The sequence below is a fragment of the Pholis gunnellus genome (genome assembly GCF_910591455.1).
Source record: "Pholis gunnellus genome assembly, chromosome: 9".
Taxonomy (NCBI): Eukaryota; Metazoa; Chordata; class Actinopteri; order Perciformes; family Pholidae; genus Pholis; species Pholis gunnellus.
The window spans coordinates 5,993,821-6,012,659 of record NC_136535.1 but is presented as its reverse complement, the minus strand read 5'-3'; the positions used below and the strand labels follow the sequence as shown (position 1 = coordinate 6,012,659).

Genomic DNA, 18,839 nt, shown 5'->3' with positions numbered 1-18,839 from the left:
GCGACCTCTTGTGGTTAAGATTGAGAACTGCACTACTGTAACTCGCCTGTTCTACGTCACGCCGACAGCTCCCCTCTAATTGGCTGTCCGGCTCGGATCACATGACCCTCTCCCCCCCCCTTCCGTGTCCCGTCTTTCCAAACCACTACTGTAATAGCGCAGTGAATGAGCTTCTTCTGTGTTCTTTGTGTGTTTAACAATGAAACAACAACCTTAAATGTGACTGCGTGGAACGAACGGACGTCGACGCTGTTACATGCGGGACTTTAATTCACCTGGACGCATGGTGACAGGTGGGTTGACAGTTGTACACGCTGAAGGAGACTTTGTTTGTGTTGTTGTTGTTGCACTGTCAGCGACTCTTCGTCTGCTCAGTCAGGGGTTACAGTGTAATATGTAACGGCCTTTTAGTGGGAATTATTATGGCTCTATTAAAATGAATATGGTACTGTCAAAACAGTCAAAAATGTGTTTTCTTAACGTCTCTTATTGCTTCTTAACGTGTTTTTATTAATAACTTTATATCTCCGCTACTCTTCAAAGTTCCCCCGACGTTAACGTAACTACATTCCTTATTTAGCTAGCTAGCCCTGTGTTAGCTGACGTTATTCTGAAGCTCACGAAATACGTGTGTTGCTCTTTTTTTCAGTCAGCTTTGAAACTTGAGCCGCAACTCTCGTGTCACGTGTTCCTCTCCTGTTGTAGTTCTATGTACTAATGTGATTTGTTCCTCTCTTAATAAGTTGTAGTTCTATGTACTAATGTGATTTGTTCCTCTCTTAAGTTGCTCTCCACAGACTCTGTCCTCTGCTGCCTGTGGCATGATAGAGAAAGGCCTGAAAGATCTGCCACACGTTGTCAAAGACACTGCAGGCTTTATTTATTTGTTTGTTTGTTTACTTTGAATAGTATATCATTAAAGAGATCATCTGCTTTATGGAGCTCAATGCAAGAGGAGCTACATGTGGTTCTAGGTTTATTCATTGAATGAAAGATGTATCCCATAAGGAAGAAAGCCTGTATAATATATGTATCCAACAAGAGTGCTGCTTTCAATTGTAGATATGAAATATGTCAGATTTAAAAAATGGCTCTATATTTATTATTCCAGGCTTCATACCAGACATAATGTTAATATCTTGTCTTCCTGTTTCTTACATCTTCAACCTTAAAAACAATAAGCCTACACAAGAGCATCAAACTAAAGCTTATTTTTGGAAATGTTTTGTCTTCTTTGAAATCGGTTAAAAACAACGTGTTTTGCACATGTTGAAGAGCTTGTTCCCTCCATGTTCATGAACTAAGAAACCTCCAGACTCTCGTGATTGATCCCAAACTGATGACGCTGTAGCCTCACCCTGAAGTCACACTGCTGCTGTCAGCATCCAGGCGTCCACACTTCCTCTCTCTCTCTTAAGCAATCGAACCTCATAAATCATGAGACCTCAGATTCCAGTAAACAGTTCTTTTGTTTGTTTCGTTGTCAGCTCAGCTCCTAGCAGCTGGAGGCAGTGTGTGTGTGTGTGTGTGTGTGTGTGTGTGTGTGTGTGTGTGTGTGTGTGTGTGTGTGTGTGTGTGTGTGTGTGTGTGTGTGTGTGTGTGTGTGTGTGTGTGTGTGTGTGTGTGTGTGTGTCTTTGTGCTAGAGATGAACTGTTCGGGTCATTCTCTGTCCGTGGCTCTAAAAAACATCTAGAACCTTCTCTTTGGTTAGGCAGAGGTGTGTGTGTGTGTGTGTGTGTGTGTGTAGGGGAGAGACAACGGTGTTTGAGATTGCTGTGTATCTTTTACTCACACATTGTGTGTTTTTGTTCCACTTGTTTGTTTGTTTTTTAGAGTTGCGGAGGCTAATCTGACCTGAAGCTGAAACTACTGATAAACATCAGATCATTCTGTCTTTCACAATGAAGACGGACGTCGCTTACAACCAGGTACGGTTCCTTTCATATAGATTATGAATGATTTATTATATAAAACATACCAGACATTTACTCGGCAAAGCTTCTCTAATGTGAGGATTCATTTGTCCACATTTTAAAATCCTTTTAACTCTTGTAACTTCAGACTGGCATCCTTTATTTTGACCTTGTGTGCCCTAAATGCTTTCTGTTCGATTCATTGAGCTCGTTACTCCGATCACAACAATCCCGGCACCGTCTGTCGTAAGAGGACAGCTCATCCCATGTGACCCTTCATCACCGCTCTTCTTCTCTTCTGCTTGTGTCTGGTTCCCGATAAGAACATCGTCTCGTGTAAAATCCTCATAGTGTTCATGTATTCTTCTGATGTCTGTAGCTGGTGGACGTAGAGATGAGGAGACAAGAAGCCAACCGGAAAGCACAGATGGTACGTTACACACACACACACACACACACACACACACACACACACACACACACTCAAATCAAGTCAAGTCATGTTCATTGACTTTTTAAAACAACAAATGTCTTCAGACCAGAAACAAATAAGTGAGACATAATCCATCGCAGTCGTCACGTGTCTCAAAGAGATAAACCACTTTGGATGTAACTGTGATTCCCCCCACACACACACAAACACACACACACACACACTTTCAGAACTTCAGGTGTGCGATGGCTCTGGTCGCTGTGGCCACTGTGCTGCTGGCTGCCACGGCCCTCATCATCCTCTTGACACCGAAGGTCTCCTCCTCCAATCCGGCACTGACCCATCCGGCACCGAGCAGCAGCCTCCGTCCGCCCCGGGTAGAGGCCTGCTCAGACCCCTGCAAGTAAGCACCGACACACACACACACACACACAGACACACAGACACACATTTATCCAGCTCTCGTGTCTCTAACTGTGTATCACATCAGCTTTTTTAAATAGCTGATGTGTAACCTAAGTGTTATTAAATACTGAACATCTGAGAGCGAACTCAAAAGACAAAAGTGTGTGAGACTGATGTCGATTCAAAGTTCAGAGCTCATTCTGCAGATTCCCACTATTCAAAGCACTTAACGGTTAAGCTCGATAGTCCGTTAGATCCAAAGCTCCACAACAAACGAGCAGGCGGACCTTGGGTAGACATTATTTTGTCAATCGTGAGACATTTTACTGTTGAAAACAATCCTGACAAACGATGTAAAGGGGACTCTGATTCTAAATGACCTGAAACGTGGAACACATCTTTGGCATTTCTGTACTACATTGTCTTGCTACTCAACGGCTGACGTGTCATTTAATATATCTGTGAGAAGCTAATGGGGAGGCCAAGTCCCGCCCCTTCCCGTTTGAATTGTGCCATGACTTACACGTACGATGTACGATTTTAAAAGATCATTTTACAAGTCCCGAAAGTTGCATGTTGTCATAAAACTGTAAGTATAAGACTTTGAAAACACAGTATTAAAGACTACACACCCGTAAGTGACGTCTCTCTGAGGCCACGATGCCGGTGTGTTTTGTACCAGAATGAAGTTACACAAACAACAGGTCTCGCTCCTTCATTTGCTTCCCGGGTGATTAAAAGAGTGGCCGGATAAAACGCATCTGGTGAGATGCGGTCGCATTTTTGAGTAGAACAAAACTAAGTTAGCTAGCGAACTAGCAAGACAAGTTACGGTCGTGTTGGCATTGGTGACGTACATGGTTGTGCAAGACCAGGCGGCAACCTCCGGTTCTACCGAGTGAAGCCGATGCGGAAGTGTTTTAAAGCTTGTGTTCTCTCTACTGACCAGCAGGGGGCGACTCCTCTGGTTGTATAGAAGTCTATGAGAAAATGACTCTACTTCTCACTTGATTTATTACCTCAGTAAACATTGTAAACATGAGTTTATGGTCTCAATCTCTAGTTTCAAGTCTTCTTCAATACAGCATGATGTTCGTTTAGTAAATGATGGTCCATTTAGAGTCAAACAGACCATAAAGCAGAGTATGCTTTAGGGCGGGGCTACTGTGATTGACAGGTCGCTGCTGCTACCAGAGACGTTTACGGCATCTCTACGTCACTCCTCTGCATTCCAGATATGGTCACTACGTCCACTTCTAAGACAAGAGATGTAGTCCACTGAACAGTTTGTCGAAAAATGTAATGTTGCTCCAACAAACTACGACTTTCTCGTCAGGGTCGTTGTGGTGGAGAGCATCCCTGAAGGTCTGGTGTTTAACTCCAGCACCACTCACCCCACCATCTTCCAGGCCTGGCTCAATCTGATGGGCGAGGCCCGCAGCAGTATCGACATCGCCTCCTTCTATTGGACGCTCACTAATGAAGACACCGGCACTCATGAGCCGACAGCCAATCAGGTCCGCCTCAGGAAGAGTTTCACCTCTCGAAATATCTGTTGTACCGTCTTGTGACGTCTTCAATGGTGAGATCATCTTTCACTGCTGCGTTCACAGGGTGAGACCGTTCTGAAGACGCTGGCCGACGTCTCCGGGAAGCTGTCTGTTCGTATCGCAGTGAACACACCACAGGGGAAGCAACCGCAGGCAGACCTCAGGCTGCTCAACGACTCAGGTGCCTTCATGTGAAGCCTGTCATCTTCTGTATTTACTAAGGCTGACCACTTACTTCATATTCTAGTTGTTTCGATCACAAAGAATATTATTTACATCATATATGTTATATTGTGTAAATGGTATTATCATCCCTGGTCTGTATTTTCAATCAAAGTGTGAACAATTGTCTCAAACTAGTTGGAATGAAGCAATGCTTTATGGGTAAAGGCTACATTATCACCTGGGGTTTATTTGATTTTGTGCACTTATCTATTTCAGGACTGGGTTTCTACATTTAAGTGGCAATCTTGAAGACTTTCATTTAAACAAATGTCTGTTAAGTAACTGATCTATAGCCGCAGGAGGTAACACACTAGAGATGAGGGTATTGCAACTGTGTGTGTGTGTGTGTGTGTGTGTGTGTGTGTGTGTGTGTGTGTGTGTGTGTGTGTGTGTGTGTGTGTGTGTGTGTGTGTGTGTGTGTGTGTGGGTGGGTGGGTGGGTGGGTGGGTGGGTGGGTGGGTGGGTGTGTGTGGGTGTGTGTGTGGTGACGTTCCTGGAAAAAATGCTGTATTGCAGTTTTTTGCCATTGAACACACACAAGAAATTTAACTACACACACAATTCTAAAAAATGACGTTATTATGGATTTCTTGGACTCCAGACAGATAAACTCTGAGCACAATATCATTGTTTTCACTCACATAGAAATTGTAAATCAACACGGATTGAACTCTTAAGGATTGTCACTTTAAATAGACCCTAAAATAATCTAATCATTTCAACTTTGAGTGAACACTTTCATGAGAAACACTGATCAAGTATCAGCAGCAGGCTCGGCCCAAAAACATCAATATAAAAAGAAATGAGTGTTTGCAGAATGTTATTCAGCGCTTCACTGCTGCCAGTGAGCCTCTGGTCTCACTGAAGCCGCCGCTGACAAAGACAATCTCAGGAGCTTGTGAATAAGTTTCTTTCATAATGACTTTTGCTATAATCGTAATACTGTGTGTGTGTGTGTGTGTGTGTGTCAGGAGCTGACATCAGGACAGTTAACGTGAGAGAGCTCACCTCAGGCGTCCTCCACACAAAGTTCTGGGTCGTGGACAAGAAGCACATTTACATCGGCAGCGCCAACATGGACTGGAGGTCCCTCACACAGGTCATAACTCTCGATCACTTTTTGTTATCCTATACGTGTGAATGGAAATGTCTTAAATGTTTTCCCGGGGGGGGTAATGAATTGTTCAGTATTGTTGAGTTTGTTACTTTCAGAATTCAGCGTTCGCTTTCTGAATCGGATCGAAAGCCTCCGAGCAGAACGACGTGTCTTCTGCTTTTAGGAGGAAGTTCTCGTGTCGGCTCAAAGTTTCGGTCACACGCTGTGCAGAAAGAATAGTTTCAATTTGCTTTGATACTGTGACGTCATCAATATCTCAAATGTAGCTTTCCTAGTCAGTCTAAAAAGTCTGTAAAATATTGTCTTGATATGAAGTACTTCTGTGCTCCTGCAGCTTTTGTTTCCTACTCGTCTCCGCGGTTTAAAAACACCTGTGCTTGACGTGAATGTTGTGCTGGTGTGCAGGTGAAGGAGCTGGGCGTGGTGGTCTACAACTGCAGCTGCTTGGCTGCAGACCTGGGTAAGATCTTCGAAGCCTATTGGCTCCTGGGGGACAGTCAGTCCATCCCGTCGCCTTGGCCCAACAGCTTCGCCACGCTCTACAACAAGGACACGCCCCTCCAGCTGCCGCTCAACGGCACGCCGTCCAACGTCTACCTGTCGGTGAGAAGCGGGGGAGATTTTTTTCGTTTAAGGCTCCCGCGTTGCTTAAAAATGAACAAATCACTTACAAGCTCTCTTTTCTCTCCCCGCTGAAGAGTTCCCCTCCGTCCTTCTGTGCAGCCGGCCGGACTCCAGACCTTCAGTCCATCCTCAGCGTGATGGAGGACGCCGAGAGCTTCATCTACATCGCTGTCATGAACTACATGCCCACCATGGAGTTCTCCCATCCTAAAAGGTAGAGCTGTTCAGAGACCAGTGATTATCACTGCAGGGAGTTCATATTTAGCGCCATGAAGCTTTAATGATGACGCAGCGACTTGAGGGAACATAAAAGCGGCTGAGAGGCTGAGGTCGGGTCTGCTACGCTTCGTCTGACACGTTACCAAAAAGAGATTCAAAATACCTTGAAATGTTAAAATCACTTTACAAAGCAAACCTCCTGAGTTACTGTGTTTCATGAAAATATGAATTAGTCACACCAGCGTTATCCTGAGCTTTCTATTTTGAGGACAAGTAAAGTCAAATAGAAGCGGGACGCGACTGTATCCGGAAGGTTAACGCCACGTCTCACGTAACGCCGCGTCTCACGTAACGCCGCGTCCCCCCCCCCCCTGCAGGTACTGGGCCGACATCGACACCCAGCTGAGGCGGGTCGGGTACGAGAAGCGGGTCAAGGTGCGCCTGCTGATCAGCTGCTGGGCCAGCACCCAACCGATCATGTTTGCCTTCCTGAAGTCTCTGGCCTCAGTGTACGACCCCAAGAGCAGGCTGGACATCCAGGTGGTGAGTAGCTCCTCTGTGCTTCTTCTCTGCCACAGAGACAGGAGTTAGTACATGTTATGGTGCGTGTTTTTAAAGTAAAAGTCATAACCCGATGACTGTTATTTCCTCATGCAGAGGCTGTTTGTGGTGCCGGCCAGCCCCAAGCAGAAGGAGATTCCCTTTGCCAGAGTCAACCACAACAAGTACATGGTGACCGATAAGATAGCCTACATAGGTGAGGCTGCACGCACACTGCATGCTGAATCAATAATGAAAAACAGTAATAGTCACATCTGACTGTATATATATATACGTATATATAGAAGTGATCCTGTCACCTGGGAAAACAGTGCTGACAGGGCTGAGATGTGATCTGTGTGTTTGTGTCTTCAGGTACGTCTAACTGGTCAGGTGACTACTTCGTGAACACGGCCGGCTCGGCGCTGGTTGTCAACCAGACCGCGTCTCAGTCCTCGGAGCCGACCGTGCAGTCGCAGCTGCAGGCCGTGTTTGAGAGGGACTGGGACTCCGCCTACAGCACGCCGCTCACCCAGCACTCCGACCACAAAGACTTGTGTTAGTTTCGACCCGCCGGCAGTGTGGACACGTTTGTTTCAGTATTTCAACTCTCGTGCTTTTTGCACTAGCCAGCTGAGGACAGTTGTTCTCACGGTGAACATGGAAACTCTTGAGTTGAGAAATCAGACGACCTCTTAGCGGAGCGGAGTTTCCCCAGTCTGCTACGGTTGACTTCCAGTAAACCTGGCTTCAGTGCGGACTCCTCTTTAACCAGAGGAACTGTACTGCCAGTGTTACGCTGTTAAAGGGTCGTTCACAGGTGGCATTTTTATTTTAAGGCAATTATTATTTAGCATTTCTTTTGTGTTTCTATCAGAGCTGGCCCGGGATTCAAACTACATGTGTAATAAGACATCTGTAACATGTTGGTGGCAGTCGTTAAACTATGAACTGTTAGTTGTTCTAAAAACCTTCAACTGGCTTTATTTTCTTTAATCACGTTTCCGTCATGTACTCTGGTGCCAGTAGCAGAAGAGGGCGCTGTGTCAGCTTTTCTTCAGTCAGGTCGGTTTCATGATGAATCACATCTGCTGGCTCATAGATCACCGTGTCAGGTGGTCGACTCATCGATCACTTTCTAGTTTTACAAACCACAGCAGCCTCAGTGGGGTTTTCTTTGTAATATCCCAGCTCACCTCAGGGACTGCAGTTGTTTTCTTAATGGATCCGTTCAGTCTGCTGTAGTAGTCTGGAGTAATGAACGTTCATGCTGGTGAGCTGTGCCTCTCGCTGTTCAGAAGATTACTCTCAGTCTTCATGACTGCTTTTTTAAAATAAACTCATTTAATACTAAATCAGCCGTGTACACAATAGATGGAAAGTTTACAGGCTCGGTAAATGAACTCCTTTAATTTCCACCGTGTGGAGTGATTGAAAGAACCAATGGCTGAAGAGGTGGTTGTTATGGCAACTGTCTGAAGAAGCTGGTAGTGGTGTGCTGATAGACATCATCAGCTTCCTCTTTATACAGAAATGACTCTGAATAAATGTGTTTGAATCAAAGCTGTGTAAAGTGCTTCACTCTGATAAGCATATAATAATGTAATTACAATCTCACAGCTTGTGTTTGTTTCGTTCTTCTGTCACACGACGTGTCAGACTGACTTCCATCAAGCAGAAGAGCTGCAGGGTTAAAGAAACACTGAGGTTATGGCTCCTAATTCCCACCTAGCAACCTGCACACCACTCTAACTTTATTAGGCACATGGTGTTTCTCTCCTCACTTTCTCAGCCTTAAAAACCAAACAGCATTCCCTTCATCATCGTCTAATCGCTGCTTCATACACAGTCCCCTCAATGCCAGAAATACTCAAAAGTATAAATCCTTGAGTTCATGTTTCTAAAACTTTCAAAAAGCATGTAGAATCTCGTTATGGCCGTCTCTTTGAAAAATAATTGACTGACCCAGCCGGAATGGCCTGTGGAGCTGCAGTGCTAATAATGATCTAATGATGTTACTGAAGGTCTGCTGTAGGACGGACGTCTCTCTCTGTCAGACTCCAATTACTGAGCCACAGAAAGGAGCTCAAAGTGAAGGACAAACGGATATATAGTCATTTAAAATCCTGGTGCTGTTATAGTGACGTAGTGTGGAGGTAAAAGGGTTCATTTCATTGATCGTGATGCTCTCATTCTGTGAAATTGAGCTACTGAGTTTTATTGCTATGGAGGGTGTAATATTGGATGGACCTTGCTGAGTTTTCATCAGCAGGATACAGGGAGGAAGACGTGAGGACCACCTGTGGAAAAGGTGTCTGGTTGTCCCCAGCAGACAGAAGTGGAGGGAGCCTGACTCGGGCCTGAGGTGGTGGCGGTTCTGTTCTTTGTTCTTGTTGAAAGGTCACAGAGCTCAGATAAAAGTATAAATATCCAGTTTTTTTTCTGCTCCTTATCGGGAGTCTTTTCAAGTAGAGTCTCTCCAGTGCCAACCAAACCCAATATTTGGTAGATTTGTTTTCCCTTCAGGCTACAGCGACATTTCATCAAACACTGTAAACACTGGCTTCCTGTACTTATTTTGTACGGTGGGCTTGAGCTATAATATTCAGTATAATATATTTGCAACTGATAGACATATATTATACATGATATAATATAATATATTATATATATGCAGTATATACGCCTGATGACTATTTCACAAAAAATATATATAGCCTAATATATAAAGTGAACCAACAGCCACCACCGGGATTACTTTCAACCAAATAAAATTGCTTTTATTATTACTATTATTATTGTTGTTGTTATGACAGGGGCAGCTGGACTGTCCTCTGGCCGCCGGCTGTGATGATATTTCACAACACAATAGCTTCTCTGTCTCCATACATTCCTATGAGCCTCCATCTGCGCACAGCAGCCGCGCGGAGGAGGAGCGTTAACTTCGCCGGGGGGGCCGGTCAGCAGGGCGGACATGGCGCCACACAGCCCCGCGGATCACCGCTGGACTGGAGAGGTTGTTAGACGGCTGTTTTTATACACAAAGAGAGTTTTCGATAAAATAATATTTGAGAATTATTGAACAGGAATGAAGGTAAGAATAAGAGGACAGAGGAGCAAATCAATTTCAAGTCCAAAAGTTTTTTTGTCTAATATAATAGAATATTGTTTTTAATCGATGTTGCATATTTCACCATGTCCGCATATAGCGCACTTATTGTGTATTAACGCATCGTCAAGTCCTGTCCACATATGGTGGTGTAGCTACAGTTGATCTCGAGCACATGGCTATTATTAGACATGCAGCATATGGCTCAGACTGAGAGTCTGACCGTGACCTAACTGGGCTTCCTGGGCGCACGTGTTGCGCTAAGTTTCAATTTAAAGTGGTCGGTCAGTGTGTGTCAGCCTTCAGTCGTCCTGCACCCCGCTGTCTGAGGAGCACACTCACAAACCAGCGTTGCTGTTCGACTATCAGTCGTTATAGTTGTCTGTCAAACTGCTGTCTCTGCAGATTCAAGCCCCGCTGATGTCCACTCCGTGTCCCGCTGATGTCCCCGGCTCTTTCAGGTAGACATTCTGTTCGCTCTCAAACTTTTTTTAATCCGCTGTCTATAACTTTGTGCGCTCACCTTCAGTCCATTCACACACCCGTGACGTAAAATCTTCCAATGTTTTCAAATACATTTGGAGAGTTTGTTTCAACTACAATACAGTTAGGCTTCCTGTTCTCCTAAAAGCACAATAATCCATAATGATATCAGGGTGAATTCATTTGCACCTCTCCATTTGATTTGATTCAAGAATTAAAACTATTTTTGCAAACCAAACAGTGCTAATTCAATGATGTGTTAGCCTAGAATAATCATTGCAGTATTAGGTTTAGTGGTAACAACTCATTGTGTGTAATCTATTGTTTTATTACAATCATTATTATTATTATTATAATTATTCTCTTATTATTTATTTGTGTATTTATTTATTTTATTGATGAAGCAATACGTATAGTGACATAAACATGGCAGACAGACATACAGACAGTAACATAATGCAGTTACGATGACGTAATGAAATGATACGAGTCCAGGAGTTTAGATTACAATCAGATTGGGGTACGAGTGGGAATGTTTGGTGTGCATGTTTGTATAAGAGGCAACAGTATCCGTCCACGTAGTCTATGTGGCGGAAAGACAAAAGATGTAGTGGAATGTAGTGGTAATAAATAAATACATGCTTCAACAGCATTATCCTCATATTATAATTATGTTATTTTTTATGTTTTCCATTATATGTAAATTGACTTTGCTGTGCACGTTTGCCTTAATTTAATTAATCAATCAGTTATTGATCCATCAGTTATTTTTATTTTCCACCTTCGTCTTATCATTTCCAGTGGGAGGTTATTTGGAGATCCGTCCCTTTGCAGTAGCAGGTTTCCAACACTTGAGCTCAGTATTGGTGCAGGTTTTAAACTGGCCGTCTCTCCTGACCGTCAGACGGTGTTGAAGCTCTCCTCTTGTCTCGCTCACATGCTGTTCGTGGATTCAAACGGAAATTAGAGTCAAGCTCCAGAAAAGAGCGAGGGATGTTTCTGTCGTGTTTCGTTACTCAACTCATTACAATGAAGTTCAATAAGACCCGTTTTAGTCTTGGTCCAGGCAGTTGTATATTAATGAATCCTCTCTGTAATTTCTTACATTTTATTGAACTGAATCACAGTTCAGTCAAAACTCAAAGTCCAGCTGTGGTCCACTGGATCCAGCTGTTGATGGGTGTGTCTGTAATGAGAGAATCAAACCCTGTGTGGTGTTGTGACCCCAACTATTCAGAATCTATGATCACAATGTTACATCCCATTTATGTCTCTTTCTTTCTGTCTCTGACTCTCATCACTTCACAGTTTACAACATTATTTCAATTTGAGGAACGAACTGAAATTAACAAGAATGAAGTGGTTGGCCAAGTGCTGTTCCTCACAAATATAAACCTGTCCACACACACACACACACACACACACACACACACACACGCTGAGGTATCTCCAACATGTCACTTCCCAGTATGTAAACTATTTAGGGGGTCATGGAACGCAGCAGAGCCCAACCCTGGAGGTTATTTCTGTCTCCAGCCCTCCACCTGTCCAATGTGTGTGTGTGTGTGTGTGTGTGTGTGTGTGTGTGTGTGTGTGTGTGTGTGTGTGTGTGTGTGTGTGTGCGCGCGCTGGCAGAGGCAGGGTGAGGTTTAAGATTTCTTCCCCAGGCTAAATGGACATGGCAGCATTTGATGCATTTTGCTCCAAAAAACAAAAACAAAAAACACTGTGCTCAGACGCACAGTTTATTTGGAAGACATTTGAAGGACACCCTTCCACAAAATTACTATTACGTAGGTTAATGGGTATCCTGCTCTCTAAAAGCAATGACTAACATAATACACGTAAACAATAGAGTCTAGCTGTGACAAACATGATAATAAAGAATACTAACAGTGCTAATGAGAAGAATAAGATAAAGAAGCATTCAACATACAGATGTACAACTCTCTGTTGGAGGGAGGTTTACATTTTACGTCAGTGAACAGTGAAGAGACATTCAGTTTATCTGCACTGCCCAGCTAATTCTGTAATGGAAAGAGCCTCACGCTGCCAGGGTACGCCTTCAGTATGTGTGTGTGTGTGTGTGTGTGTGTGTGTGTGTGTGTGTGTGTGTGTGTGTGTGTGTGTGTGTTGCCCCGAGGACCACCCAGTAAAATTGACTAATCTTCTATGCAGTGTTGTGACAAATTATATATTTTGTGTTTGTTTTACTCTTCATGCAGATGATTCAGCTCCACGGTGCTGCAGGAAGGACCAAAGTACATGCAGCAGGTACTGTGCATGTGTGTGTGTGTGGGGGGGGGTGTAGAAGTGACACTGAATATCAAGTGACAACATTCATGACGTGGCGCTGATCTTCCTCGGGTCAAAATGTTTTCTATGCGTGTAATAAAGTGAAGCTTTGGAGACATGTAGTTGATTCGCACAGAGATTAAAAGAGAGAAAGAAGAGAGAGAAAAACATGATGAAATTGTTGTTTAAATCAAAGCAAGTAGAGATGCAATTGGTGCACGAGCAACGCAACAAGCAGATTTTTTTAAATATCACATTTAAACACAAAATGACCACCAACAATCAAGACAAAGGAGGACAAAAAAAGTGCTGGATAATCAGTCCGCTTGACAGAAGAGATGAGATGCAGCAGAGAAGTTAAGATGGAATCAAAACATAATCACACGGAAGGCTTCAAATTGTATTTTTGCTGCCTTTGATTAGATTGTTTCTTTTTTAGTCTTCCTGAGTGTTTTGCATTGAAAAAAAGACAATATTTCATAAGAAATTACCACTGAGATCCACTACAAATTTGGCACAAATGCAGCCCAAATACCAAATGTGAAAAATATGGCAGTGGCACCTCTGCAGGTGAAAAAAAAACATACAAAATACCACGTAGCACCGTACAATCTACAGTCCCTGTGCTACTTTCTAAAACTCTGTAAAACTGAACAAGAGGTGAGCGAGCAGCATGGTGTGTGTGGGGGGGTGTATCTGTGTGTCGATGTGTGTTGGTGGATAAAAACAACGCATCTTAATTACCATGGTGTCCTCTCAGTGGACAGATGTGGTGACGAGGGTGCGGACAGCAAAGGGTGGAGTCCCATCGCTTCAACACGGCCGGTTCTGATCCTACACCGGCCTGGAGATGGGGCTCCACTACACGTTTCACGTTATGATGCATGATACTTGACTTTGTTATTGGTTTTAGAATTTGTGACAAAGAACCCCATTTTTTTATTTCATTTAACTAAAACAAGTACTACAATGGAAATAAGACGTGTGAGTTTTTTGTGTAGTCTTTTTTTCACATTGTTTTAATTGTGCATGTGCATTGGTGCTGTAACCATGTCGGTCTTTTTTTTAAATGAATTATCAAATATGCCAGATGAAAACAATTGGATTGCCATGTTTGAAAAAAGTCCCTTCAGCTGAGATTTTTAATTGACGTCTCATTCTAAATGAGGAAGCCAGAACACTTTTATTAGCTCACAGGTTCATTAGAAAGGGAGAACGTCTTTAATTAAGGGCCACCAGTTTCTCACTTAGTAGTTAAAGTTAGTTTAAAATCATTAATTAAGGTTCTTCCACCCAAAAATTGTTTTTAACAAGTTAAATTAATGTAAATAACTATAATACAAATGCTACTAATATTAAACAGTAGTTCTACTAGTAATTCAAATAAAGCTGGACCTGGGCAATGTGTCTCGTATGAAAAGTTCCTACAACTCATGTTGATTTCTGCTCGTTACATGCGTGCAGTCTTTACAAAATACACTTCACAGGAAACAACTCAGTTAGGTTTACTCAACAAAACTATTTGGTTAGGTTTAGGAAAGGATTGTGTTTTGGGTTGAAATAACTATGCGAGTGGCGTCGCTTAATTACAGCAGTTAGGTGACAAATAAATCAACGTTGACTCCTCTTTTCACACGGGCTTCAAACATCGGCCTCCTGGTTGAAGGACTTTATTTAATTTTTTTTTCCTCCCAACCTGTATTGGTTGTTGTGGTCTTTATACTTCCTGGTACATGATTGTGTAGATTACATACAAATTGATTTTGTCGGATATCTACAAAGTTACAGCGCATTCGTTTCCGTAGACGCTACAAATGCTGTATGAGAACAGGCTGACCTGGGCCATGTCCAGGTTTGACTCTAAAACAACCTTCTGTGAAACTGTATGATGTAGTCTTGGTATTAACTGAAGGACTCCCCCTCTTCTCTTTCCCCCAGGGCTCGACCAGCATTGAACAAACATTACAGCAGCCAGAGAAGAGCTGCAGCATAACAACTGGATCTACTGTGCAAGATTTGTTTACCTCTACTGTATGTTTTCCAGCAAAAGAATCCAATGGGACCAAAAGTTTTAACTGTCATTAAAAATCATTGATTTCTCGTTCTGTTTTTACTCCTGAGCTGGTTCGGTTCTGCAGCAGGACTGGAGACCGATAAAGCAAATAAAACGTTCTGTTTCTGAGCTCTCGTCCCCTCCGTGTTTCTGAATATTATCCACCAACTGAGATCATTTCTCAGCTCTCCTCTGTGTGTGATTAATTTGATTGGTCGTTAAAGGGCCGACTTAAACCTGTTTCACTTCCAGCGTGACTCATTTTTGGTCTTTTACTCATACAAGATACTTTTCCGAAGCGCCAAAGATGATTGGCAAAACCTGTTTTCCAAGATGGCCTCTCTAAGAACGCCTCTTCATAAAATCCTGCCACAAATCCCACATGGGGATGTTGGCAATACCACAGTGTGAAAATAAATGTCTCGCTTTAAAGACAAATATCAGCTCTGAAAGCTATTTAAGTGCCAAAAGTGAATTGAAGATGGTTGTTTAGTTCCAAAAAACCTTGTGTCTTTAGTCTTGGGGATCCTGTGGGGAACGTATTCAATTTCATGGCTCTCCTTCCAAGAGTAGTTTAGTATTCCAATCATAACCACAAATGTCAACCTCCTGTGGCACTAAAGGTGACCTCAGAGGATCACCAAAGTCAGAGAGATACATCCTATGGGGACCATGACATGCCAATCCATCCGTCATCCATCAGTTTGGATGAAATTGTTGGATCAATTTGAATCCGAACAGATCCAAACAGTCTATTTCTATACAGTTATTCTTAGTGCTTGTCATCGGTGCCACCAGTTCTGGCGAAATCAGATAAAGTCCTTCAGCTCAGACTCAAGTGGGGGCTCCGGCAGCAACCAACTCTCCTCCGACAGACCCCGCAGTCACCTTCAACCTGCAGTCGAACCTGCAGCAGAAGGTAGAGAGCTACGTGGCCGGAAGCAGCAGCTCCCCCTCCAGCCAGTGAGCAGAGCTTCGCCTCGCTGCTCCGATGGCAGTCGACGCCACGCTGCTGGAGGCCCAGGCTGTATCGCTGAGCCCGCTGGAGGGAAGGGAGGCAAGGGAGAACCAGGACTGAGCCGGGCAGACTGTCTAGACTGTTACCCTGCTGCGGTAACATTTGCGGTTTTCTAAAAGGGTTCTGGTGCTCATAAACACTTCCACTTCTGTCCACAGGGGCAGCCAAAATCAACCAAAAACGTCAGCTCCTCGTAGTAGCTTTAAATATCAAATCTTAATCTATGAGTTAGATGTTAGAAATAATTCATGTACTTGAACCTTATTTTAGTAAATCTTCAGTTTAAATAGTAAATATTAGTTTGAATTTTGGACACATATAGAAGGAAGGTGTTCTTACAACACATGGAAACTCCTTCAAAGTTCCCTCAAAGGCTGCCCTGCTCTCTGTGTCATTGCCCTGATACCACCATGAGACTCGTCCAGTAAAACAACAACAGGCGCTCTCTGTCGGTCATAAATGTCATCTGGTTTGTCTGCTGCCCCTCTGGTGGCCTTTCCTACAGCAGCAGTTGTGTCTTCACAGAAATGACGATTAATGGCTGGAAATAAATTATTCATCTTCCTGAGCGGTGGAAAAGTAGAGGAGTGCTGTCGACTACGTTTTTAAGCTTGAAGGCCTGAGCTGTGAGCGGGCATCGGGAGAAGAAAACCTGTGCGATCCTTCTGAGTCACTTTCTGTTAAACCCACAGGATTCTCAGGGTTTTAAGCGAGTGTGTGTGTGCACGCTGGCTCCGTCCTCGATGACTCAGCTCTCAACTACTCTGCACTTTGTAGGGATTAGCTGAGGCATGTGGCAGCCAAACACCTTCTGATAAAATGAGTATAAACTACATTTATCAGCCTGGGAGGTGATGAAGCGTCACGTGTTTCCTCTGTGGGGGAGAAACCACAAATGTAGAAAAGCAGCAGTGAATAATTCACTGTTTTGGAGGTATACCGCATATGATATGGCAATGCAACACTTTGGTCCAGTGAAATATCTCAACAACAATTAGATGATTTGGAAGAAAACCAATTCCGTGCAGGGAGGAGGTGATGGTGGATGTTTTTTTTTATTTTTGAAACAGCTGATTTGTGACGGTTTGGAATACACTGACAGATCAGAAAACATGCAGCTGATTTAGTTGATTCATTTTGCAGACTTTTTACTCGTGCAACAGTTTATTTGGATCCCACACAATTTACATCCAAAGCCCATTCTCAGTGCCTCCTCTGTGCTGCCTCTCTGTCCCTCCGTCCAGCCACATTCTCACTTCCCCAAAACCCGTTCAGCATTATCCTCCTGTGCAGCAGATGCCTTCAGTCTTTTCCACCTGCTCCAGTCACCTACTCACCTGTTTCCATTTCACCTCGTCAGCCCTGCAAGAACACAACCGGCCCATTTCCGCTCATTGATCCTGAATTGATCCTATCAACGTACTGTCTCTGTCTACCCAGAGCCTGATGTATTTTATTTCTCTGTGCTAAGGAGCTCCAATATTCTTTTCTTTTTTCATATTTACACAGCATCTGAAAGTACAAGCATGTCCAGTTTTATATTTGTTGAAACAGAAACACAGATGAACAAAAATAGAGATAATATAGAAGTTAAAATAAAAACACCTTGTCTCCAGTTGGTCCACTTTCACAAGCGGAGTTAGTGTTTAGCGTATTTAGCATCTTAAAAGATTTGACAGCTGGATACAAAACAGAGACAAAATGGGAAAGTGCCTTTCTAAGTAGTGGAAGGTGTATATGAGAAGATAGGTTGCCATGAAATGTTTAAAACTCTAGATGAGTTCTTGATTATTTTCCTCCAGTTTAAGGACCGACATTAAACCGTCTGCCGTCAGCTTTCTGCTGAGGGCTTATGCGATTTCCAGTGCAGAAGGATGCATGTATGAGAGGTATTCAATTTATTTCTTGTGATGAATGAACTAAGGGGCAGTCCAAAAACAGCAATGAGTGGACAGGGTAGAATATTTGTATCCGGAACTTCAGATATGATTTTGAAAAAGTTTTTCCAAAACCTTGTTTATTTTGAACTTGAGCAGAAGGTATGTGCAAGACGGGAAAGGGGAGAGGTGCATCTTTTACTGGTGCCAGGGAACTATTTTGCTAGTTTAGCTCTGCCGAGTTACATTCTGTAGAGCACTTTAAACGTTATAAGATTGAGACAGGAACAAGAGGAGGAATAATTAACCTGTCATTTTTCAGTTTCCAGTTCAGCCACCGACTCGTGTTACATTTTGGCAAATGGAAGGAGATCAAATCTAAGGATTTATTTGTATAACTTATGTTGTCAACCCTGTCAAGTGTTCTGGTTTCTCGTCAACACTTTTTCAGGGGTCAAGTGAGGAAATGTAGCGCAATGATTCTTAATAAAACTGCAAACCTTGAGCTAGCCCAAAACGCACCTTGAGACAGGTTATATTTGCTGGTCAGACCTTTAAGGTCGGCAAATGTGCCATCCAAAAACAGGTGTCTGAATAATATGATTCCTTTGTTATTCCAAACTGTGTGGGTTAGTTAGTTAGTTAGTTGAGGTTAGATGGTTGAAATAGATTGTCATTGCATAACGGGGCCAAAGAGCCTCAGGTTGAACAGCTTGAAGTGTTTGCGGAACTGTGTCCATATCTTCAGGGCTGACAAAACAACTGTTTGACGAATACTTTACTGCTGAGATAGATAACGGAGAGCATGTCAAAGCTGCAAGTGAGGATGTGTGGCAGGAGAGCGATTTCATTTTACACCAATCTAACTCACTTTTTCTTACTCTTACGCCACCTTTCCTGCCCATACAAATGAGAGAATGATTTTGTTATCAGTTGCTCTAGGCTGCATCTGTTTGTTTATCAACCATTGGTATTAC

The 18,839-nt window shown here is 43.2% G+C and overlaps 1 protein-coding gene and 1 long non-coding RNA gene across 3 annotated transcripts; both read left to right on the top strand.

The window, feature by feature from the left end:
* The first annotated feature begins 156 nt into the window (after nt 1-156).
* Nucleotides 157-8,605, top strand: pld3 (phospholipase D family member 3). Its single transcript, XM_079166499.1, has 12 exons — nt 157-293; nt 1,835-1,929; nt 2,294-2,344; nt 2,578-2,750; nt 4,089-4,269; nt 4,366-4,483; nt 5,499-5,626; nt 6,050-6,247; nt 6,343-6,482; nt 6,865-7,030; nt 7,145-7,244; nt 7,403-8,605. The coding sequence occupies exons 2-12, from the start codon at nt 1,903-1,905 to the stop codon at nt 7,588-7,590; spliced, it is 1,470 nt and encodes a 489-aa protein (XP_079022625.1). The 5' UTR covers nt 157-293; nt 1,835-1,902; the 3' UTR covers nt 7,591-8,605.
* Nucleotides 8,606-9,980: 1,375 nt separating this feature from the next.
* Nucleotides 9,981-15,081, top strand: LOC306701310. Of its 2 annotated transcripts, XR_013767230.1 has the most exons (4): nt 9,981-10,121; nt 10,542-10,597; nt 12,845-12,893; nt 14,853-15,081. It is a non-coding gene; the product is annotated as an uncharacterized lncRNA (long non-coding RNA). The 2 variants fall into 2 exon arrangements; XR_013767231.1 differs by lacking the exon at nt 9,981-10,121 and having other exon boundaries at nt 10,453-10,597.
* Nucleotides 15,082-18,839: the final 3,758 nt, after the last annotated feature.